The 23,340-nt window shown below is 49.0% G+C and overlaps 1 protein-coding gene, 1 non-coding gene and 2 pseudogenes across 2 annotated transcripts; 2 read left to right on the forward strand and 2 right to left on the reverse strand.

Moving 5' to 3' along the window:
- The first annotated feature begins 5,702 nt into the window (after window positions 1-5,702).
- On the forward strand, window positions 5,703-6,555 carry LOC148051240 (olfactory receptor 12D1-like). Its single transcript, XM_087738227.1, is given in 2 exon segments — window positions 5,703-6,509; window positions 6,511-6,555. Coding segments are annotated over 2 exon segments (852 nt in total).
- Window positions 6,556-13,713: 7,158 nt separating this feature from the next.
- On the reverse strand, window positions 13,714-13,796 carry TRNAL-CAG (transfer RNA leucine (anticodon CAG)). Its single transcript has one exon. It is a non-coding gene; the product is annotated as a tRNA-Leu (tRNA).
- A 4,515-nt stretch (window positions 13,797-18,311) lies between these two features.
- On the reverse strand, window positions 18,312-18,962 carry LOC148051242 (olfactory receptor 6B1-like; annotated as a pseudogene).
- Window positions 18,963-19,042: 80 nt separating this feature from the next.
- LOC104016084 (olfactory receptor 6B1-like) lies at window positions 19,043-22,665 on the forward strand (annotated as a pseudogene).
- Window positions 22,666-23,340: the final 675 nt, after the last annotated feature.

Raw genomic sequence — 23,340 nt, forward strand, 5'->3', positions numbered from 1 at the left:
ATGGTGAAAAAGTTTGAAGGCCTTTGGATATGTGGAAGGGCAGTGCCTGCTCCTTTAGAACTACGTGGTCAAGGACCTTTTTCGATGCAACAAGGGATGATGAGAAAGGGAGGAAGCAATGAACAAGAACTTACAGGGACACAAATCTGACCGACAAATGATAAGGGAGACAGTGCGGAGAACCCAACCTGGTCAATCAATGACCCAATGAAGGGGAAACAGGGAGGAACAAAGGGAAGGTAGACTGAAGAGGGTGTAAAATGGGCTGGTCACATGTAAAACGGGGCCAGTCAGAGCACTTGTCTGGCTGAGCCCCGTGCCTCATCTCCACAGTCTGTCCCATCATCTTATATCTTCTTTTTAAATCTTTTCTCAGCTACCGCTGGGCCCTGTGTGTCTGTGAGTGAAAATTTGTACCAGCTACTGGAGTCAGACTGGGGGTGTGGATGCCCTGCAGCCTGTGGTGTCAGCTACCGGAGCGAGTGAGGTCACAGAAGGAGAATAACCAAAACTGTCTTACTATTCGAGTGGTATGTAGGGCAGCCAAATCTCTGTATTGCTCCTACATTTTTGTGTGGGAGGCAGTTTTGCTTCAGAAAGGTGGTATCCTGGTATGGACCCCTTGGGGTGACTCCTGACTCCCCTGGCTCAAACAAGAAAGGAAGTACATAGAAGGCCTGATCAATCTGACTGACATCTATGATGAGATAACTGTCTGGACAGACATGGGAGGGCAGTTGATGTTGTATACCTTACTTTGAGCAAGGCCTTCAGTACAGTCTCCTACAGACGCCTTACATCTAAATTTGGAAGATATGCACTGGGCAAGTGGGTAATAATGTCAACGGTCAGGATTGCCAGGCTCAAATGGCTATGTGGTAAGAAGTCCTGCTAGCAGCTAGTTACTAGTGGTATTTCTCAGGGATCAGTACTGTGGCTACTACAGAGTTTAATTTCTTTATTGACAATCAGAATGATGGAATAGAGTGCACTCTCAGCATGTTTGCTGATGCTTCCAAACTGGAGGGAGTGGTGATGCATTGGAGGGAAGAGCTGTCTTCAGGAGGACATTGACAGGCCAGAAAAATGGTCTGACTGGAACCTCCTGAGGTTCGACAAAAGCAAATGAAAACTTGCACATCTGGGAAGAAAGGAACAATCCCATGTCACAGGGCAGGCCAGGGGATGTCGGGTCCTGCACTTGTGCCACAACAACCCCATGCAACGCTAACAGGCTTGGGGAAGAGTGGCTGGAGAGCTGCCTGGCGGAAAAGGACCTGGGGGTGTTGGTCGACAGCCGGCTGAATATGAGCCGGCAGTGTGCCCAGGTGGCCAAGGAGGCCAATGGCATCCTGGCTTGTATCAGGAATAGTGTGGCCAGCAGAACTAGGGAAGTGATCGTCCCCCTGTACTCGGTACTGGTGAGGCCGCACCTTCCATACTGTGTTCAGTTTTGGGCCCCTCACTACAAGAAGGACATCGAGGTGCTGGAGCGCGTCCAGAGGAGGGCAACGAAGCTGGTGAAGCGTCTAGAGCACATGTCTTATGAGGAGAGGCTGAGGGAACTGGGGTTGTTTAGTCTGGAGAAGAGGAAGCTGAGGGGAGACCTTATCGCTCTCTACAACTACCTGAAAGGAGGTTGTAGCGAGGTGGGGGTCGGTCTCTTCTCCCAAGTAACAAGCGATAGGACTAGAGGAAACAGCCTCAAGTTGCACCAGGGGAGGCTGAGATCGGATATTAGGAAAAACTTCTTCGCCGAAAGGGTGGTCAAGCATTGGAACAGGCTACCCAGGGAAGTGGTTGAGTCCCCATCCCTGGAGGTATTTCAAAGATGTGTAAATGTGGTGCTTAGGGACATGGTTTAGTGGTGGATTTGGCAGTGTTAGGTTAACAGTTGGACTTGATCTTAAAGGTCTTTTTCAACCTAAACGATTCTATGATTCTATGACTGCGTAGAAAGCAGGTTTGCAGAAAAAGCAGCTTTTGGGGGGTTTGGTGGGCAAGGAGTCAAATGTGTGCCAGCAGCATGTTCTTGCTTCAAGGAAGTCCAAGTGCATCTTGGGCTGCACTGGCAAGAGCACAGACAGCCGGTGGAGAGGATCAATCCTTCCCCTCTCTATGGCACTTCTGAGATCACATCTGGAAGAATGTACCCAACCTTGGACTGCCCAGTACTGGAAAGACATTGCCTAGTGGAGCAAGTCCAGTGGGGGAAAACAGGGACACCAGGGTGAGTAGTGGTCTGACACACTTCGAGGACCAGGAGGGGCTGGGAGACTGGGTTTCTTCATCCTTGTCCCTCCCTAGGGGAAGGAGATCATATTGCTATCTGCAACTACTTAGTGTGGGTGTGGATTTTTTTAGAGACAATGGGAGCAAGTATTTCTCAAAGGAGCGCAGTGATAAGACGCAAGGTGATGAGCCTAAGTCGGAACATGGGAAATTTGGATTAGATACTAGGGAATACTTTTTCACCTTTAGGGTATTCAGACTTGGAACAGGCCGCCCAGATTTGCCTAAATATTGTTGAAATTGTTGAAAACTTTACTGAACGAGACCCTATCCAGGTGGCCTGCTTTGAGCGGGGGAAGGACTGGAGACTGCAGAGGTTTCTTCCAACCTACCGTATTCTGTGTGTCTACAAAACTATGCTGAACATACTGGGTTTTCAAACCCGAGATCAGCCTGGAGCTGAGCTTCCAGGAGCTTTATAGAGGAAATGTTAAAGCCACCTTCCTAGAAAGAGGCATCTGTGTGATTCAAAAGTTCCTGTGGGATTTACACACCGACATCTGAACTACTTCGAGTAGAACTGGACATGTTACTTCTGTAAACAGTTATGGAAATTTTTCCACAGGATTGAAAATTAAGCTTGAGATGCAAATTTGGGATGTTTTTGACTACAAAGAGGCCAGAAACTCCTCCTTATCTGTGAAATGCCAACAAAAAAAACCCAACCAAAAACCAAACATCAGAAATCCTAACAGATCAGAATGGATGGAACACATACTTGGCTTCTCAAATTCTAATATTTGAAAGAGATTTAGGAAACGTTGCCTAAACGCTGCTCCAGTTCAGCTGAGGTTGCACGATTCATGCCTCTATTGCCAGGAGACTTTTTAGCCATCTCTGTGCACTGAGATGGAGATCTTTGTGTTTGCTTTTTTGTATGTGTGTTTTTTTGGACTTGTGGTTGTTGTTATTAGCTAGTCTCTGTGGGCTGCTTCATCCTGCTTGTCTTTGTTTGTCATGTTTTGCATGTGGCTCATCTATGCATTATGTTTAGGGAACACTTTGTTTGTTGCTCTGCAACTCACCATTGATTCGCAAATCTCATCTCAGGAGACTGACCAAAACAATAGGAAATTTACTTCCGGCATGATGTTGTTGGTATTTTGCACATTCTGGGCATGCTAAAAAGACTTTTTTCCCTCCTCTAACTAGGTCATCAGAGATTTATGGTATAGTTTGCAAAGCTTCCTGCTTACATCCTACCTGAATAACTACAAGCTCCTGAGAACTTGCGGGAGTCATTATCATCACAGGTGCAGATTAATCTCTCAGCTGGAAGCATGCCAGGTAGATATGGAAGAAAAACGGAGAACAGAAATTCTCAGTCTTTTAACTCTACAAAATAAGTTGTTTTGTCCTCAGCTTTGCTTTCTGGCTCACTATCAGAGCGCCCTACTACAATGAGAAAAGTGCCGGTTGATAGTGAGGTGAGGTTTGTGCAGGATTATCTTTTTTTTTTATTATGTAACTTAGTTGGAAAAATAGGCAAGCTTCAGCATGCAGTCTTTTCTTTGCATTTGTATTTAAGCAAGAGTCTTAAAATAAAAAAAAAGAAGATAGGGAGAACTATTTTCCTCGGACTGGATGTGTTAATCAGTTAATTGGAGAAACATTAGTCAGCATCTGTGAAACAGAAGGGGAGTGTTAGAAAGAGAAGGAATAGAAGAAAGGGATTAGATCACCTATGGTTGACTGAGAAAAACAGGCCAAATCAGAGGAGGTTGCGGAACACACCATAACGGGGTGATGTCTTTCCGCAGATGGATTTCAGTGAGGAGGACTTCGGTGCTTAAAGGTGGCAAATAACGTGTAAGAAACTGAAGCAGTTGTATTTCTCAGAGAATTGCATCTATACCTCTTCAAGTGCAGGTGACTGACTAAAATTTTGATAAGTCTATAATATTATCAAATCTAGTGTTTCCAATAGAGCTTGTTCAAAGATCAGAGTAAAAGTATTTTCAGAGAAATATGACCAGTTTTTTAGAGCAGACGCATATGTGTGTAAATTACCTTTAGGCTACATGCTCATGTTCTTTTATTATGAAACCAGTTTAGAAGTTGCCTGTTTGTTTACTGTTTTCATGCTGAAATAATAAGCTAAAGAAGTATGAGAAGAGAGTGACTGGGCTGGAGATATATCATAATGACTTTCAAAAATCACCTATTTTCAATAACATTATATGGTAAAGTGGAATGGACAAGAACAGCTGTGAAACTTATCTATATGTGTTTTAACCTCTTTACAAGAAATATTTTGGGAGTAATTATTATTTCATCAGTTGTATTCATCAATATTCATCATCACTGCATTGAATGTACAGAGAAAACTACTCATCTTGTAGAATTTGCAGTCTATATTGTAAGCTAGAAATACCTGTGCCTACCTGCCCTAGTGAAATAATCTCAGGACTTTGTTCTCTATGGGATATGGTTGGGACTTACCCATAGCAATAAACAAACTTACCTGAAACAGAAAAAAGTGAAAGCATGTGCTTAGTCATTTGCATTTTAGAAGACTAGCGATACTGACAGAACTGATCGTATTGTCTCAGTGGGGCAGTGTGATCAGCTTTCAGTGGGATGAGCCAATTTGTCTGGAACTTGCATCAGCTAACTCTCCTCCTGCAAATTCAGTCTTGCTCCATCACAGTGTTGTAGGAGGTGAAATGCTGGCTTTTGTCCCATTCATCTGCTGCTGCTCAACAGAAAGACATTCTTTAGGCGAAGTATACAGTCCAGTAACAAAAACAGTTTGTGACCACATGCTAAGGCATCCTTTTCCTTTATTCTCAGCAACACACAAAAGAAATGCTGATGATGGTATGGTACCTTGGAGCACCTTCTGGTGACTGTTGATAAAAACATGGAAGTTGTGCAATTTTTAAGATCAAAGAACTGTCTGGAAGACATGGTAACCATTAGAAATGTGAAAGTTGAAATTGGCTTAATGAAATGTAGGCACAATAGTAGAAAGAAAGCGTCAGGAGTGATTCACATTATGAGTTAGAAGTTTTATTGATGAGATCAAAGGTTGTAGCAGGAAGTTACAGATGAGCAGAATTGAAATATGAATGTGGCTGAAGGTGAAGAAGCAGCAATGTTTTACGTCTTACATATTCTGCTGTTATGCATAGATAGAAGTTTTTATTTTAATATTTTCCCCTTGGTAATATTTTACTCTTTTCTTTGTTCTAGACAGAAAGTAGAAGACTACATTAAAGTTCTCCTTGTCCATGCTAATTTCTTGAGTTTCTATGCAGCTTTTACATTTGATTACATGTGTTATGTTTTGCCCTTTTCTGCATTTGTTTGTATTAAAATAGCACAGAAGCAAACGAGTTTTGTAATGCTGTTACTCCTCACAACTGTGGAACCTTGATGTTTTGCCTTTGCTTCTTATTGTTCTAGCAATGCTGAACCAGACAGAGGTCAGTGAGTTCATCCTTTTGGGCCTCACCGATATCCAGGGGCTGCAGCACTTTTTCTTCATCTCCTTTCTGTTGCTCTACTTGACTGGTCTTCTGGGAAATGGTGCCATTGTGACCATGGTGATAGCTGAGCCCCGGCTCCACACCCCGATGTACTTCTTCCTGGGGAACTTGTCCTGCCTGGATACTTTCTACTGCACAGTCACTGTTCCCAAGATGTTGACTGGCTTTCTCTTTGGGCATCAGCCCATCTCTTTTGGTGGGTGCTTGGCCCAGCTCCACTTCTTCCACTTCCTGGGCAGTACTGAGGCTGTGCTCCTGGCCACCATGGCCTACGACCGCTATGTGGCCATTTGCAACCCTTTGCGCTACACCCTTGTCATGAGCCCACGGACTTGTCTGCTGCTGGCTGTGGCCAGCTGGTCCACTGGTTTTGTACATGCCATGGTGCACTCAGTCATGACCTCTCAACTGAGCTTCTGTGGCCACAACCACATTCATCACTTCTTCTGTGACATCAAGCCACTGTTGAACTTGGCTTGCAGTAGTACCAGCCTCAACATGGCCCTCCTCAATGTTGTCACCACGTCTATTGCTCTAGGCCCCTTCACTCTCATAGTCCTCTCCTATCTCTATATTATCTCCTTCCTCTTCTATGAAGTCCGGTCCCAGGAAGAAAGATGGAAGCCCTTCTCCACCTGCGCCTCCCACCTCACCGTTGTGGCACTGCTTTACATACCAGTGACCTTCAACTATACACCACCTGCCTCAGGAAGCTTCCCTAAGAGGGATGTGCAAGTGTCTCTCATGTACAGTGCTGTCACCCCAGCTCTGAACGCCTTGAATTACACTCTTAGGAACCAGCAGGTGAGATCTGCCCTGGAAAAAATGTTAGGGAGAAAACGCTTTCCTGGAGGAAAGTGACTAAAACAAGGACAAGGCTCAGAATGTGGTTACTCCACCTCTCGTATTTATAAGGAAAGAGGTCAAAAGGACACTGTATTGCAAGAGACTGAAGAACTACTGATTATCTCGTGTAGTTTAACACATTTAGAATTTAATTCCGTAGATCTAAATCAGAGGAGATATTCAAGGACTTGAGTCTTCTTCCATCATTTTAAGGTGCCTTATGGTACCCCATCTGGTCTCCATCTTCCAAGACAGAAGCATGTGTGTCTCTTGCACAATTTGAGGCATAGCTGACAGCCCCATGCAGTTGTCCTGGATAATCTATGGTATTAAATGACTACTTGACGGCTATGTTGAGGCAGCTGAATGACTCTCCTGTCATTCAGACCTTCTGTAGAGCTGAAGGGAGCTAGCATGTGTCACATTTTGGGTGGGCATAGCCTGAGAATGATATTGTCAACATTTGACTTGAGTCAGCCCTCTGGAGGAATCTGTTTCTTTCCATTAAGTATAAGGGGACCGTAGATTTAAATGTGAACTTAAAAATGGATGTGAGCTTGACCTCTACTAGCTTTAGCAGTGTGGCTTATCTTGCCTAGATTTATATACTTAAATGTATTTATGTGTCTAGCTACTTTTCCAGATTCACATTATGGTCAATGATGAAGCAATTGATTTGCATTTACACAGACTGCTGCAGACATGCTGAATGTCCTCAAAGCATCCTACCCAGACTTTGCCTGTGGATCCAGAACAGAACAGGCCTGTTGCAGGTCCTTTGTCGTACTTCATGCCTGTGAAGTATGGACATTTCTAGTAACACCAGATATCTACTTATACTTAGGCACTAAATCCCAATTTTAATGTGGGGTGCAGCGGTTTATAAGTGCTTCATTTTTAGGTGCTGTGGTTCTTTACACAGACATTCACCACCTTCAGTCGTAGCCTGGACTGCAGTTCCATGTTGAGTTAGATGAAAGGCATATGACATTCTCGGGCACTAGATGTGCTGTGTCTGCCTTTTGGATTAGTGAGGACAGAATAAAGGGGTGCTCTGAATTGTCTGCATAATGGCCTAGATGCAGAGAATGGGGGGCAAACTCCTGGCTGTAGGTATGATTTCTAGAGATGATACCTTGACCCAGTTGGCTATGCCTTTGCAATGCACAGATTTGAGAAAGCTTGACAATTCAGATCCATGCAATAGCATTAAGCATCTGACAGTGAGGCACTTAAAACAGTACTCACTATAAGAGCACAAATGTGATTTGGTTGCCTAAGAAAAGGCATCTATAGACATCATATAAGAGACTTGTGCGTCTTCCACCTGATGCTCTGGAAAGACACAGGAATCCCCTTGGTTCTGCTTCATATGTGCCAATCCTGTGGAACATGCAAGGTGTCAATATAAGATGTGAACAGGCTCCTGGATGTTGGCAACAGACCCTGAAGAGATCCAGGCTTAGATGACGGAAGCATCAAGTGAGGGAGAGGTTCCCCTGCCCTCATGCCGTCAGGCAGAGGGAGGGGACCCAAGAGAAGGAGAAGGATGGATGCGGATCCCAGCCCGGCGCAGCAGGCAAATCCTCTCCCGGCCAACCTCACCCCTTCAGGTGCCCTTACACAACAGGTATGAGGCTCTGGAACCTGAGGGCCCCGAGGATGAAGATACAGACAGGGATCCATCCAAAGGGTTGACTGGGGGAAAGCAGTCAGCCCCGCGCATTACAACGGCCATTGGCGAGAAAAAAAAGAAGGGTAATTGTCGTAGGTGACTCCCTTCTGAGGGGAACAGAGGGCCCGATATGCCGACTGGACCCATCCCATAGGGAAGTCTGTTGCCTCCCTGGGGCAAGGATAAGAACTATTACCAGGAAGCTCCCCAGGCTGGTGAGATCTTCTGATTATTATCCACTAGTGGTTGTTCAAGCCGGCAGTGATGAGGTAGCTGATAGTGGCATCAAGACAATCAAAAGGGACTTTAGAGAACTAGGGCGATTGCTTGAAGGATCAGGAGCACAGGTGGTGTTTTCCTCCATCCCATCAGTAGCCGAGAAGCATATGGAAAGGAACAGGAAGACCCACCTCATCAACACGTGGCTTGGAGGCTGGTGCCAGCGGCGGAACTTTGGGTTTTTCGACCATGGGGCAGTTTACATGGCACCAGGCCTGCTGGAGACAGATGGGGTTCACCTGTCGCAAAGGGGAAAAAGGATCCTGGCCCAGGAGTTAGCTGGCCTCATTGAGAGAGCTTTAAACTAGATGCGAAGGTGGAAGGGGATAAAACCAGGCTTGCTAGGGATGAGCCTAGGGGTAGCATGCCTGTGTTGGTGAAGAGATCTATAGCCCAACTGAAGTGCATTTACACCAATGCATGCAGCATGGGCAAGAAACAGGAGGCGCTGGAAGCCACTGTGCGGCAGGAAAACTATGATGTGGTCACCATCACGGAAACATGGTGGGATGACGCACATAACTGGAGTGCTGCAATGGATGGCTACAAGCTCTTTAGAAGGGACAGGCTAGGAAGGAGAGGTGGAGGGGTAGCCCTGTACGTTAGGGAGTGTTTTGACTGTCTAGAGCTCAACGACAGTAATGATAAGGTTGAGTGCTTATGTGTTAAGATCAGGGGGAAGGCTAACAAGGCAGATATCCTGGTGGGAGTCTGTTACAGACCACCCAACCAGGATGAGGAAACAGATGAAGTATTTTACAAGCGGTTGGCTGAAGTCTCACAACCCCTAGCCCCTGTTCTTGTGGGAGACTTCAATTTACCAGATATCTGCTGGAAATACAACACAGCAGAGAGGAAGCAGTCTAGGAGGTTCCTGGAGTGTGTCGGAGATAACTTCCTGACGCAGCTGGTAAGTGAGCCAACCAGGGGAGGTGCCGCGCTGGACCTGCTGTTTGCGAACAGAGAAGGCCTGGTGGGCGATGTGGTGGTCGGAGGCTGTCTTGGGCTCAGCGACCATGAAATGATAGAGTGTTCAATTCTAGGAGAGGTAAGGAAGGGGGTCAGCAAGACCGCTACCCTGAAATTTAGAAGGGCGGACTTTGGGCTGTTCAGGAGTCTGGTTAGCAGAGTCCCTTGGGAGCCCGTCCTGAAGGGCAAAGGAGTCCAAGAAGGCTGGACGTTATTCAAGGAGGAAATCTCAAAGGCGCAGGAGCAGGCCGTCCCCATGTGCCGCAAGTTGAGCAGATGGGGGAGAAGACCAACCTGGCTGAACAGAGAGCTTTGGCTAGAACTCAGGAAAAAAAGGAGAGCTTACCGCCTTTGGAAGAAGGGGCAGGCGACTCAGAGGGACTACAAGGATGTTGTGAGGATATGCAGGGAGAAGATCAGAAAGGCGAAGGCGCAGCTGGAACTTAAACTGGCCACCGCCGTTAAAGACTACAAAAAAAGTTTTTATAAATATTTTAGTGACAAAAGGAGGGCCAGGGAGAATCTCCCTCCTTTGTTGGATGCAGAAGGTAACCTTGCCACGAAGGATGAGGAGAAGGCAGAGGTACTTAATGCCTTCTTTGCCTCAGTCTTTAATAGTCAAGCTAGTCATCCTTGGGTTTTTCAGGCCCCTGAGCTGGGAGATGGAGATAGGATGCAGAGTGAAGTCCCAGTTGTCGAAGAGGTGGCAGTCACTGACCTGCTCCTCCACCTGCATGCGCACAAGTCCATGGGGCCAGATGGGATCCATGCAAGGATACTGAGGGAGCTGGCAGAGGAGCTGGCCAAGCGACTCTCCATCATTTATCAGCAGTCCTGGTCAACCGGGGAGGTCCCGGATGACTGGAAGCTAGTAAATGTGACGCCCCTCTACAAGAAGGGTCGGAAGGAGGATCCCGGGAACTACAGGCCTGTGAGCCTGACCTGGGTGCCGGGGAAGGTCATGGAGCAGGTCATCTTGAGTGCCATTATGCAGCAAGTGCGGGACAATTGGGGGATCAGACCCAGCCAGCATGGGTTTATGAAAGCAGTCCCTGGCCCTGTTTCACTAACCTGGTCTCCTTCTATGACAAGGTGACCCGCTTAGTGGATGAGGGGAAGGCTGTGGATGTTGTCTACGTGGACTTTAGTAAGGCCTTTGACACTGTCTCCCACAGCATTCTCCTGGAGAAGCTGGCTGCACACGGCTTGGATGGGTGCTCCCTGCGCGGGGTTAAAAACTGGCTGGACGGCCGAGCCCAGAGAGTGGTGGTGAATGGAGTCAAATCCAGTTGGCGGCCGGTCACGAGCGGTGTTCCCCAGGGCTCAGTACTGGGGCTGGTCCTGTTCAATATCTTCATTGATGATCTGGATGAGGGTATTGAGTGCACCCTCAGTAAGTTTGCAGATGACACCAAGCTGGGTGGAAGTGTCGATCTGCTGGAGGATAGGAAGGCCCTGCAGAGGGACCTGGACAGGCTGGACTGATGAGCCAGGGCCAACTGCATGAGATTCAACAAGGCTAAGTGCCGGGTCACTTCGGTGCACTTCGGTCACAACAATCCCATGCAATGCTACAGGCCAGGGGAGGAGTGGCTGGAGAGCTGCCTGGTAGAAAAGGACCTGGGGGTGCTGGTCGACAGCTGCCTAAACATGAGCCAGCAGTGTGCCCAGGTGGCCAAGAGGGCCAATGGCATCCTGGCCTGTATCAAGAATAGCGTGGCCAGCAGGACCAGGGAGGTGATAGTGCCCCTGTACTCGGCATTGGTGAGGCCGCACCTCGAGTACTGTGTTCCGTTTTGGGCCCCTCACTGCCAGAAGGATATCGAGGTGCTGGAGCGTGTCCAGAGAAGGGCAACAAAGTTGGTGAAGGGTCTAGAGCACATGTCTTATGAGGAGCGGCTGAGGGAACTGGGGTTGTTTAGTCTGGAGAAGAGGAGGCTGAGGGGAGACCTTCTCGCTCTCTACAACTACCTGAAAGGAGGTTGTAGCGAGGTGGGGGTCGGTCTCTTCTCCCTAGTAACAAGTGATAGGACCAGAGGAAACGGCCTCAAGCTGCGCCAGGGGAGGTTTAGGTTAGACATTAGGAAAAACTTCTTCACCGAAAGGGTGGTCAAGCATTGGAACAGGCTACCCAGGGAAGTGGTTGAGTCTCCATCCCTAGATGTATTTAAAGAACGGATAGATACGGTGCTTGAAGACATGGTATAGATGGACTTGGCAGTGAAAGGTTGACGGTTGGACTCGATGATCGTAAGGGTCTTTTCCAACCTTGACGATTCTATGATTCTATGATTCCTTCCTGGTGATGGTGGTGGCTTTGCCCGGGAGAGGCGGTTGGTGCCAGGCCTGTACTTGGCTCCTGGCACAGCATCTGGTCTGGTCACTACATGGTGGGAAGGAAGGGCTCGGCGCTGCTGAGCTCCTCCAAAGCCCTGCAACACCCAGGGCTCCTAACGGGCTGCAGGAGGCCCCTGCAGGAGTGCTATGCCTTCCTGCAAATGTTGCTGGAGATGAGAGTGGGTAGTTTTTGCCCATCTACCCTGTGCCTCTCCCCTGTGGGCATGCAAAGGAAGCCCTGGAAGTTTTCCCAGGCTTTGGCTCCCAGCAGACACCTTCATCTGACTCACATCTCAGCCCAGTGGGGCTCCCAACAGCCTGCAAGGCCAGAGGCATATGGACAAGCCACTCTTTTGCTTCCCAAGGCCTGCCCTCAGCCAGAATGACCTGAGGAAGGGCTTTCCAACTTCTGCAGAGAACAACAGCCCCGCTGGTCCCATACCGCAAAACCAGAACCTGCAGAAAGGCCAAGGAGGAAGGAGGCAAATGTCTGGACAGGAAGGACTCAGCCCAGTGGAGCTTCCAGCATCTTTGAGATTTATTGCTGCCTGTAACCCACGTGTGCACAGCCATCCAGGGGAGCAGCCCTGCTGGAAACCATCTAGTAGGGGCTGGACCCCTGACAAGGAGAACTGGGGGCATGGGGCAGATCTGGTCTTCAGGGCCAACCCCGGCATGTTCTGATACCACCTTTTGCATGTTCCCTCTTCTTGATAAACATGTGCACAGGAAGACCCCTTCTGTGGCTCATACTTCCTGATCACGGTCCTTCTGGAAAAAGCCACCAGTTCCTGCGCAATCTGCAGTGGGATGACATAGGGATGTCTCTCTCTTGGAGAGACATGGCTGGGCTGTTCTGCTGGATTATCTCAGGAAAAGGACTGACACCTGCCCGATGACACCATGGCGGTGACATCCTTACTCCCAATTGCCCCTCTTCCCACTGGTGCTGGTTGTATTTGCAGGTGAGGAACTGCCAGTTCAGGTAAAATTTCTTGGTCGAAATCCTGCTGGTCAATGCCACATCCTAGATTGGCACCTACAGAATGTGCCACTGGGCCTGAAAGAGGGAAGGATGCATCTCAGGAGCTCTCCAGCTTCGGGAGCAGAGGGCAGAGGGGCTCCCAGGTGACTAACGAGAGGGAAAAGTTGCCGCAGTCTCCAAAAAAGGGGAAAAAGGACTACCTGGGGAACGAAGGAAAGGTGATGATAAACTGGAGCAAGTTCAGCGGAGGATCCGTAGGATAGTCAGGGGGCGGGGGCTCTGGCCTTGTGAGGAGAAGCTGAGGACCCAAGGTGTGCTTAGCTGGGAGAAGAAAAGGCTTTGCGGGGATCTAATAGGAGCCTCCCAGTGCCTACAAGGAGGCTATTGAGATGGCTGGGGGATGAGAGCCGACGGTCAGAAATTGAACGGGCAGTTTGTGACTGGCTAGAGGAACAAAAAGGATCACCCAGAGGGTGCCTAAGCAAGGGAACAGGGGTCCAGAGAGGCTGTGAAATGTCTGTCCTCAAGGTATTTTACGACCCGAGAGGACAAAGCGCCCATCAGCTGGTGTGAGCCCGCTTGAAGCACTCTCTGGCTCCCTGAAAGGCCTTCCCAGGCAGAAGGGTTGATTGGAGTGTAAAGTGGTGACAGGGAGAGAGAGGATTTTGTGGGTGCATGTTTGAAGATTATCCAAGAGCATGCAGAAGATTATCCAAGGCATGCAGAATGCGAGTTCAGTAGGGGAGAGTGGAAATGTGGGAAGCCTCCAGCCATGTTTCATCTTCTAAGCCTCCCTAGCTAGGGGTGGCAGCTGGGGCATGCAGCAAGAGAGAACAGGCTGTCAGGAGTGGGACTCGAACCCACGCCTCCCTGTGAGACTGCAACCTGAATGCAGCGCCTTAGACCGCTCGGCCATCCTGACGTGCTGCTGCTCTTGGCGTTGCCGTTGCCGTTGCCGTTGCCGCTGCTGCTGCCGCTGCCGCTGCTGCCTCTGCCACTCCTCCCCCCGCAGCTGCCAGAGCCAGCCCAGCTCAGCCAGCCTCCTCCGGGCACTGCTGCAGGGGGAGCTGGCTCCAGGGAGCACCCTTGCCCTGCTCCCACCAAGGGCTGCTGACAGGCAACCGCAGCTCCTACACGCACTTCCGACCACCCAGTACCCAGCACTCTTTTTGTTCCTTCCTCCTCTCTCTGTCTGGTGCTTTCTGCCCTTTCTGGAATATGTTTTCACAGAGGGGCCACAGCCGTTGCTGATGGCTCAGCTGTGTTGTGCGGTGGGTCCACTGTGGAGCTGGAACTGGCTGTGTCCGACACAGGGCAGCCCCTTACCTTGTCTCACAGAGGCCAACCTGCAGCACCCCCTAACCCCTCCACTTCCAAAACCTTGCCATATGGAGCCGACACAACGTCCACTGGGAATACCATAGGGCATAACACTGAGCTAGCACAGGTCTCCCTGTGCCCCAGACGGAGGCGCATTCACGCTGTCCCAGGCTAACGTGTGCTGGCATAATGTGCCCTTTGGTCGAATTTAAAAGGCACAGCAACTAGCCTGGATTTCTTCTTAGGCACCGGATATGTCCATATCTTGTACACTTGCCTAGTGTACATCAGCTCGGCAATCGGTGAGTGAAAAGCAGGCAATGCTAGGGTAACGATTCTCTACCCTGTCGTATAATGTGCAAGTAGGCCAGGTGGATCATTTCTAGCAGAGGTTTCTTGGCCTATATAACTTGGTTGGATATGAGCATCTGCCACATGCCATGCTGCATGCCCACAAGTAATTTGCTTTGCAGGACTCTAGCCGTTACCCGTTCCTGGGCTGACAGCCGTTTCTTGACCCCGTCATACCCGCCTGCTCTCAGGCAGACCTGTGGCTGGCTGTCAGGACCAGCCAACCCTACCCGTGTGCCCAGAAGCACATCTGGAAAGGCAGCCCCCACTCACCACATACAGGGAAGAGGCAGCTTTTGACAGCGTCATTCCCCGTGGGTTCTCGTATTGCTCTGTGATTGCCTGACGACCATTTTGGACACCGTCATGCCCGCATGTTCTCAGTTCTCCCTCCGATGGGCTGTCCACTTCCTTTGGACCAAGAAGTGTTCGGATATAAAAAGATACACCATGCAGCGGTATCCACTATGGAATGAACGGAAGCACCTAGCGCAACCTATGTTCTTGTGGACGGCCCATCGCCTGCAGAGCCAGAGGTGACCTCACAGTCGACATCCAAGCCATCTTCTGGCCTCTGGCCCATCAGGTACTCAGATAGCAGGGAGCTCCCTTGCAGATAGATACCCATGCCGTCCTCCTGCCGCCAGCTCGTGAAGCACTCAGACAAGGAGGACTTCTGGAAGAGGCCACTCTCGATCGTCTTTGAAGGGTCATGGCAATTGAAAGGTCATGGCCTGGCAAGAGAAGGAGCAATTCATTCTGGAGCTCCATCACGGGTGCTCTCCATGCCACAAACTTCACAGACGGCTCGGTGTTGTGGAGGCAGCTGGAACCAGCTCTGTCTGACACAGGGCAGCCCCTTACCTCTTCTCACAGAGGCCACCCTGCAGCACCCCCTCTCCCCTCCACTACCAGCACCTAGCCACATGTAGCCAATACGGTGCCCATTGGGCATACCTGCTCAGCCCTGCTCCTGGCTGGACCTGCGCGTGGGCAAGGCAGCAAAGAGACTAGGATGGAGAAAACCCCCAGGTGGTCAAGCTGATCGCACTGGTGTTTGCCAAAATAGCACCAGCCTTGTCCTTCTCCCCACCTGCAGATCCCTGGAGGTTGTGCTTGTGGCTGGGAAGTTGGGATTGAGCTGCCTGATGGGAAGGGAGAAACACCTGTGTCTCCAGGCCGCTCACTGCCTTTTGGGGAGAGCTCCGCCTGCTGCTCCACACCCACCCGCCTGCCTTGCTGAGGGGCACTTTGGGAGTGCTGGCTCCTCAGAAGGCAAAGGAGAAAGAAGGCAGCAGCGGCAGAGAGAAGGAGCTGAGGGAACAGGAGGCCTATGGGCATGGGTGCCCAGAGGGCTGCAGCAGTGCAGGTTAAAACTTGCTGGGAGAGGCAGCAGCTGCCAGGCGCAGGGGAAAAAGAGCAATTAGCAGAGGATGGTTTCGATCCATCGACTTCTGGGTTATGGGCCCAGCACGCTTCCGCTGCGCCACTCTGCTCCCCCCAGCGCCTTGGCTGGGACCTCCCGCAGCCCTGCCTGATGCTCCCTGGCACTGCCAGCACTCCTGCCTCCTTCCCTTCCTCTTACCTGTGACCTCACCTGCGCAGGAAAATTGTCTCCCTGGAAACTTTGCCTGCTTGGGGCCTGTGGTGGGTAGCTCAAGGGTCTTGCTTTGTCCTTCTCCCCACACCTCCTGCGCAGAACCCTGCAGGGGGACTTCCTCTTTGACCACCCGGGCTGGCTCTGCAGGCGCTGAAGGGAACCGCCGGCGCGAGAGGGCAGCCCTGTTGCTTTGCAGGGCGGAGAGGAGCTGCTCTCCAGCGAGCTCATGAGGGCTGCAACCTGTCACGTCCCACCTGGGGGAAGAGGGCGAGTGACTAAGATTCGCAAATCCTCTCGGTGTGGATTAAGGTGAGCCAACACTCAAGGTCCGTACGCAAACACCAGCTTTAATGGAAAGCTTCTACAGAAACAAGTATCGAGTACGAATATTGGATGCTCGCCAGCCCTCTCGCAATTATATCTACCCCGGCTATGCGGCTAAGCTATGCAGCTTTATGGAAAATTGAGGTAGGCCGTGCAGTACTTCACGACAATTTAACCACCTTAACAGCTTAACAACCTTAGGAGAGGTGAAAGAGAGAGGGGGAGAGAGAGAGAGAAAGAGGAAAGAAGAGGAGAATCACCGGTCCTGGATGCAGCGCTGGACCTGCCAACGGGGGTATTCGCTCCCTATTTATAGATTTCCGTCTCGGGACCTCTGGAACCTTCTCTCGTCCCAGTTCCAGGAGTGGTAGAGATACCAGTCGAATTCAGAGGGGCAACCAGTCAAACCAAGAGGAGTGATACCGGGTCCCTCCCCCAGGCCCCATGTGTGGGGAGAAATAAGACACTTCATAGACCGCGGGGGGTGGGGCCGAGGCAAGACCGTCCCACCTTCGCAGGACTCCCTCCCTCAGCCCCACTCCTGGTACTGTCCGGTCCTGCAGTCCTAGCGACCGCTGCTCTACGTTGTGGTTTTAGCAGCCGTTGAGCACCAAGGCTGTTTGAGACATCTCGTTGTTTTGCACTAGCGGATCTCTACACCACCCTGCTTGGCAATTCAGCTACTAAGAAGAAATGGATCAAACAACATCCTGTTTCTGACTTTCTGACTTTTCTGCCCCTGCCACAGAATCATAGAATCATCACAGATCATCAATGAAGATGTTGAACAGGACTGGCCCCAGTACTCGTCTTCATGTCCTGCTAGCAGTGAGCCTGAGCATGAATTCCCAACTGGTGCATGTGTACACACACGCACACACACACAGACACACAGAGCCACAAATGGATCAATACGGACAGAAGGACACTATCTTTACAGGTCTCCATGTAACACAGACAGCATGAACGTGGATCTCCACCAACAGAAAAATCCTCTTCGTGAGTTTCTCTGTCTACCAGACCTTTTGTCTCCCCAGTTTTGGTCTGCCAGGACCTTGGTCTTTTCACTGTCTGCCATCCAGAGTCCCAGTCCGTCCAGTAGCTGGATTGCAGACTTCCGGTCTCTCCAGTATCTTGCTCCCTGACACAAGTCTCTATAATTTTGGCCCCTAAACTTCCGTCACTCCAGAATCTGGCTTTCAGGCCTCTTGTCCTCCAGAGGCTCGTTACCAAACTACTCACATATATGCCCATGCACACACAGAAGGGACAATCTTGAGGCAGGACACAGAAAGGAAAATAGTTTAATAAAAAGGTGGGACAGATTGTGGTAACCAGGTGCGGTGGTTGGCCAGACAAGTGTACTGACCAACAGCCTGCTTATGCATGAGCAGTCCCTTTTATCTCCTTTTCTCTTCATTTTCCCATGCTTGATATCTTTCTTTATCTTCCTTTGGCCTTTTCCCTAAAAACCCTGCAACATCTCAAATTCTTTTGTTTAAGCCCAAATTTTCCCTCCACCCCAGGCTTCCTACAGTAAAGTCTATACTACTTTATGCAGTAGACCCTTTTATTTTGCCTAGCACTTGATAGAGATTAATCTGTTGAATCCCCTTAGTAGGTTTCTGTACCAGTGACAACGGCTCAGTCATTCACCTTTTAGGGGTGACTGATTTGGATGGATCAGGTTGTCAGCATTCGCCACCCTGTCATTGTTCCTCTGATCACTGTCTGCGTCCATTCTGAACAGTCGTTAGCCAGATATCCTCACGGTGTGCTTATCAGTTCCAGTTTATCATAGCTTGTCCTTGCACTTGGAGAGAACAGATGGATCTGGAGACCTTAGAGATACCAATTTTTTTCACAGAGGAGAGCTTTTTTCAGTGCTCTTTTCACTTCCTGGTTCCTCAGACAGTAAATGAAGGGGTTTAGGATGGGCGTGACAATAGTATACACAGCTGACACAAGCCGATTCAGGTCAAAAGGGTCGATCTTCTTGGGCCGGGCATGCATGAAGAGGGTGGCTGAGAAGAAAATGGTGACCACAGTTAGGTGGGAAGAACACGTGGAGGAGGCTTTCTTCTTACTCTGGGTATTGGGGATGTGCAGGATTGTCATGATGATTACTAGGTAGGCGACAATAGTGATGAAGAGGGGAACAAGCAGTACGAATAAGGCCAACACAAAGTCCACCAGCTCTGCCAGTGGCACATCAGTGCAGGCGAGGTTCAGCACAGGGCTAATAGCACAGAAAAAACGGTTGACAACATGGGGACCACAAAACTTCAACTGAGAGGTGAAGGAAATCTTGATCAAAGACACAGTGAACCCGCTGAACCAGGAGACAACTACCAGCTATGTGCACATTTGGTAAGTCATCGTGACCGGATAGTACAATGGTTGACAGATGGCCACATAGCGATTGTACGCCATTGCAGAGAGAAGGACACGCTCAGTGCACATGAAGGAGCTGAAGAAAAACAGTTGGGTCATGCGTCCTACAAAGGAAATACTCCTGATACTGGAGAGACCGGAAGTCTGCAATCCAGCTACTGGACGGACTGGGACTCTGGATGGCAGACAGTGAAAAGACCAAGGTCCTGGCAGACCAAAACTGGGGAGACAAAAGGTCTGGTAGACAGAGAAACTCACGAAGAGGATTTTTCTGTTGGTGGAGATCCACGTTCATGCTGTCTGTGTTACATGGAGACCTGTAAAGATAGTGTCCTTCTGTCCGTATTGATCCATTTGTGGCTCTGTGTGTCTGTGTGTGTGTGCGTGTGTGTACACATGCACCAGTTGGGAATTCATGCTCAGGCTCACTGCTAGCAGGACATGAAGACGAGTACTGGGGCCAGTCCTGTTCAACATCTTCATTGATGATCTGGATGAGGGGATCGCGGGCACCCTCAGTAAGTTTGCAGATGACACCAAGCTGGGTGGAAGTGTCGACCTGCTGGAGGATAGGAAGGCCCTGCAGAGGGACCTGGACAGGCTTGAGGGTTGGGCCGGGGCCAACCGTATGAGGTTCAACAAGGCTGAGTGCCAGGTCCTGCACTTCGGTCACAACAATCCCATGCAACGCTACAGGCCAGGGGAGGAGTGGCTGGAGAGCTGCCTGGCGGAAAAGGACCTGGGGGTGCTGGTCGACAGCCGCCTGAACATGAGCCAGCAGTGTGCCCAGGTGGCCAAGAGGGCCAATGGCATCCTGGCCTGTATCAGGAATAGTGTGACCAGCAGGACCAGGGAAGTGATAGTGCCCCTGTACTCGGCATTGGTGAGGCCGCACCTCGAGTACTGTGTTCCGTTTTGGGCCCCTCACTACAAGAAGGACATCGAGGTGCTGGAGCGTGTCCAGAGGAGGGCAACGAAGCTGGTGAAGCGTCTAGAGCACATGTCTTATGAGGAGAGGCTGAGGGAACCGGGGTTGTTTAGTCTGGAGAAGAGGAGGCTGAGGGGAGACCTTCTCGCTCTCTACAACTACCTGAAAGGAGGTTGTAGCGAGGTGGGGGTCGGTCTCTTCTCCCTAGTAACGAGTGATAGGACGAGAAGAAACGGCCTCAAGCTGCGCCAGGGGAGGTTTAGGTTAGACATTAGGAAAAACTTCTTCACCGAAAGGGTGGTCAAGCATTGGAACAGGCTACCCAGGGAAGTGGTTGAGTCTCCATCCCTGGAGGTATTTAAAGACCGGATAGACGTGGTGCTCGAGGACACGGTATAGTGATGGACTTGGCAGTGACAGGTTAACGGTTAGACTCGATGATCGTAAGGGTCTTTTCCAACCTTAACGATTCTATGATTCTGTGGCAGGGATTGCAACAGAAAGTCAGAAACAGGATGTTGTTTGATCCGTTTCTTCTTATTACTATTCTTTCCTGAAAAAACTCTTTTAATGCTTACTTTGATGTGATTATGCAGATTGCCTAAGCTAACAGAAGTTGATAAGAATATTGCCCTAAGTGAAAGAGCAAGAGTGGAATTCAGGTGTCCACATGAGAACCACTACATCTGAGTCAGTGCTCTACAACAAAACAGCAACAAAATAACAAGGCTAACATAAACATCACCAGTAATAGAAAAATCTCTTGCTTTCATCTGTCACGATGGCAAAATCATAGAAAGGCTGGCTGTTGAGGACCATAGGGAGCTGGCTGTCCAGATCTTATTGCAGTTAAATGAGAGTAAATTATCCCGGAGAGGATCCTTCTTTCGTAGCGTCTGGTGACTAATATCTAGTCAGTTCAGTTGTCTGTGATTAATGACGGAGTTGGGCACCTCTTGATAATGAGTCAGCCCGTCTCAAGACAGATGTGTCAAGCAGTTGGAAGAGAACACACCAAGCAAGGGTCTGCTTCTGGATGATTTAAGGAAAATCCTGGATTTAATCCAGGATATGGTCATGTTAGGTGGCATGTAAACCCCGTTCATGAACTTCTCAACTATTTCAATGGTGTTTTATAAAGGAATGTTTAAGAAGTCAGCCACCTGTGGTCAATATCCAGGCACTAGAATTTCTGTGACGTTATTTAATTTTTTCTTCGCAAGCTGAAATAAATTATTTGACTTTCTCCTTTCCCTAGGAAATGGTCCATCAGTATAGTTTTAACATTACCTTATAACAATCTACCAATTCTTGTAAATTTTCCCACTTCAAAAAAAAAAAAAAATAGTATGGTCCACATTCAAACTGTTTCAACGGGCAAAAATAGCGATAGAGGATGAGCAGCTCTTACTTTCCAACAACTTCAGGATCACAGTTCCGAGACACCTGAATCCAAAAGGCTAGATGCTTAGCTTATCTAGCTCTCACTAATGCCGTTGAAAATTTAACCAAAGATTTAGTAAGCAACTAGAATGAAGACGAGCATAGGAATTAGGGTTGTGATTCATCAGAATGTCCTATAAATGGCTTCTACTTGTATGCCTATTCCTGTACTAGTCATCTACGTTTCCCTTGTTATTACTGGACCTGCACCCTTGATGCAGCGTATGTCATCCTAAGGCAGGTGTCAGTAGGTCAGATGAACTGCCTGTTTCTTTGCATTGACTGAAAGGGCAACATCCAAGGCAAGCATCTAAAGCTTAGTCAGACAAATCCTATCTAGGGATTGGAATTTTTGTTTAACTTTTAACTGTCCCGTGTTCTGCTTTCTTTTTGCCTGGTCTGTTTAATCTCCGAGGCTCAGCTCTACACTTCTCCGCGTGGAGGAGAACACCACTCAGGTCCACATGTTCCTCTTGCTAGGATTCCCAGCCCTAATGGATTTGCATGTATTGTTCTCCATAATATTTCTGCTGACCTACATTGTAACTCTTTTGGAGAACGTGGTCATCATTGCCCTGATCAAGACAAACTGTGCGCGCTACAAACCCATGTATTTTTTTCCTTGGTCCCCTCTCCTTCATTGAGGGCTGGTGCCCCTCAATCACTATCCCTAAACTCTTGGCAAATTTCATTGCTGAAGACAGGAGTATTTCCTTTGTAGGACGCATGACCCAACTGTTTTTCTTCAGCTCCTTCATGTGCACTGAGCGTGTCCTTCTCTCTGCAATGGCGTACAATCGCTATGTGGCCATCTGTCAACCATTGTACTATCCGGTCACGATGACTTACCAAATGTGCACATAGTTGTCTCCTGGTTCAGCGGGTTCACTGTGTCTTTGATCAAGATTTCCTTCACCTCTCAGTTGAAGTTTTGTGGTCCCCATGTTGTCAACCGTTTTTTCTGTGCTATTAGCCCTGTGCTGAACCTCGCCTGCACTGATGTGCCACTGGCAGAGCTGGTGGACTTTGTGTTGGCCTTATTCGTACTGCTTGTTCCCCTCTTCATCACTATTGTCGCCTACCTAGTAATCATCATGACAATCCTGCACATCCCCAATACCCAGAGTAAGAAGAAAGCCTCCTCCACGTGTTCTTCCCACCTAACTGTGGTCACCATTTTCTTCTCAGCCACCCTCTTCATGCATGCCCGGCCCAAGAAGATCGACCCTTTTGACCTGAATCGGCTTGTGTCAGCTGTGTATACTATTGTCACGCCCATCCTAAACCCCTTCATTTACTGTCTGAGGAACCAGGAAGTGAAAAGAGCACTGAAAAAAGCTCTCCTCTGTGAAAAAAATTGGTATCTCTAAGGTCTCCAGATCCATCTGTTCTCTCCAAGTGCAAGGACAAGCTATGATAAACTGGAACTGATAAGCACACCGTGAGGATATCTGGCTAACGACTGTTCAGAATGGACGCAGACAGTGATCAGAGGAACAATGACAGGGTGGCGAATGCTGACAACCTGATCCATCCAAATCAGTCACCCCTAAAAGGTGAATGACTGAGCCGTTGTCACTGGTACAGAAACCTACTAAGGGGATTCAACAGATTAATCTCTATCAAGTGCTAGGCAAAATAAAAGGGTCTACTGCATAAAGTAGTATAGACTTTACTGTAGGAAGCCTGGGGTGGAGGGAAAATTTGGGCTTAAACAAAAGAATTTGAGATGTTGCAGGGTTTTTAGGGAAAAGGCCAAAGGAAGATAAAGAAAGATATCAAGCATGGGAAAATGAAGAGAAAAGGAGATAAAAGGGACTGGTCATGCATAAGCAGGCTGTTGGTCAGTACACTTGTCTGGCCAACCACCGCACCTGGTTACCACAATCTGTCCCACCTTTTTATTAAACTATTTTCCTTTCTGTGTCCTGCCTCAAGATTGTCCCTTCTGTGTGTGCATGGGCATATATGTGAGTAGTTTGGTAACGAGCCTCTGGAGGACAAGAGGCCTGAAAGCCAGATTCTGGAGTGACGGAAGTTTAGGGGCCAAAATTATAGAGACTTGTGTCAGGGAGCAAGATACTGGAGAGACCGGAAGTCTGCAAT

The sequence above is a fragment of the Nipponia nippon genome, unplaced genomic scaffold, assembly GCF_047370975.1.
Source record: "Nipponia nippon isolate SJK-2023a ecotype South Korea unplaced genomic scaffold, ASM4737097v1 scaffold_62, whole genome shotgun sequence".
NCBI lineage: Eukaryota > Metazoa > Chordata > Aves > Pelecaniformes > Threskiornithidae > Nipponia > Nipponia nippon.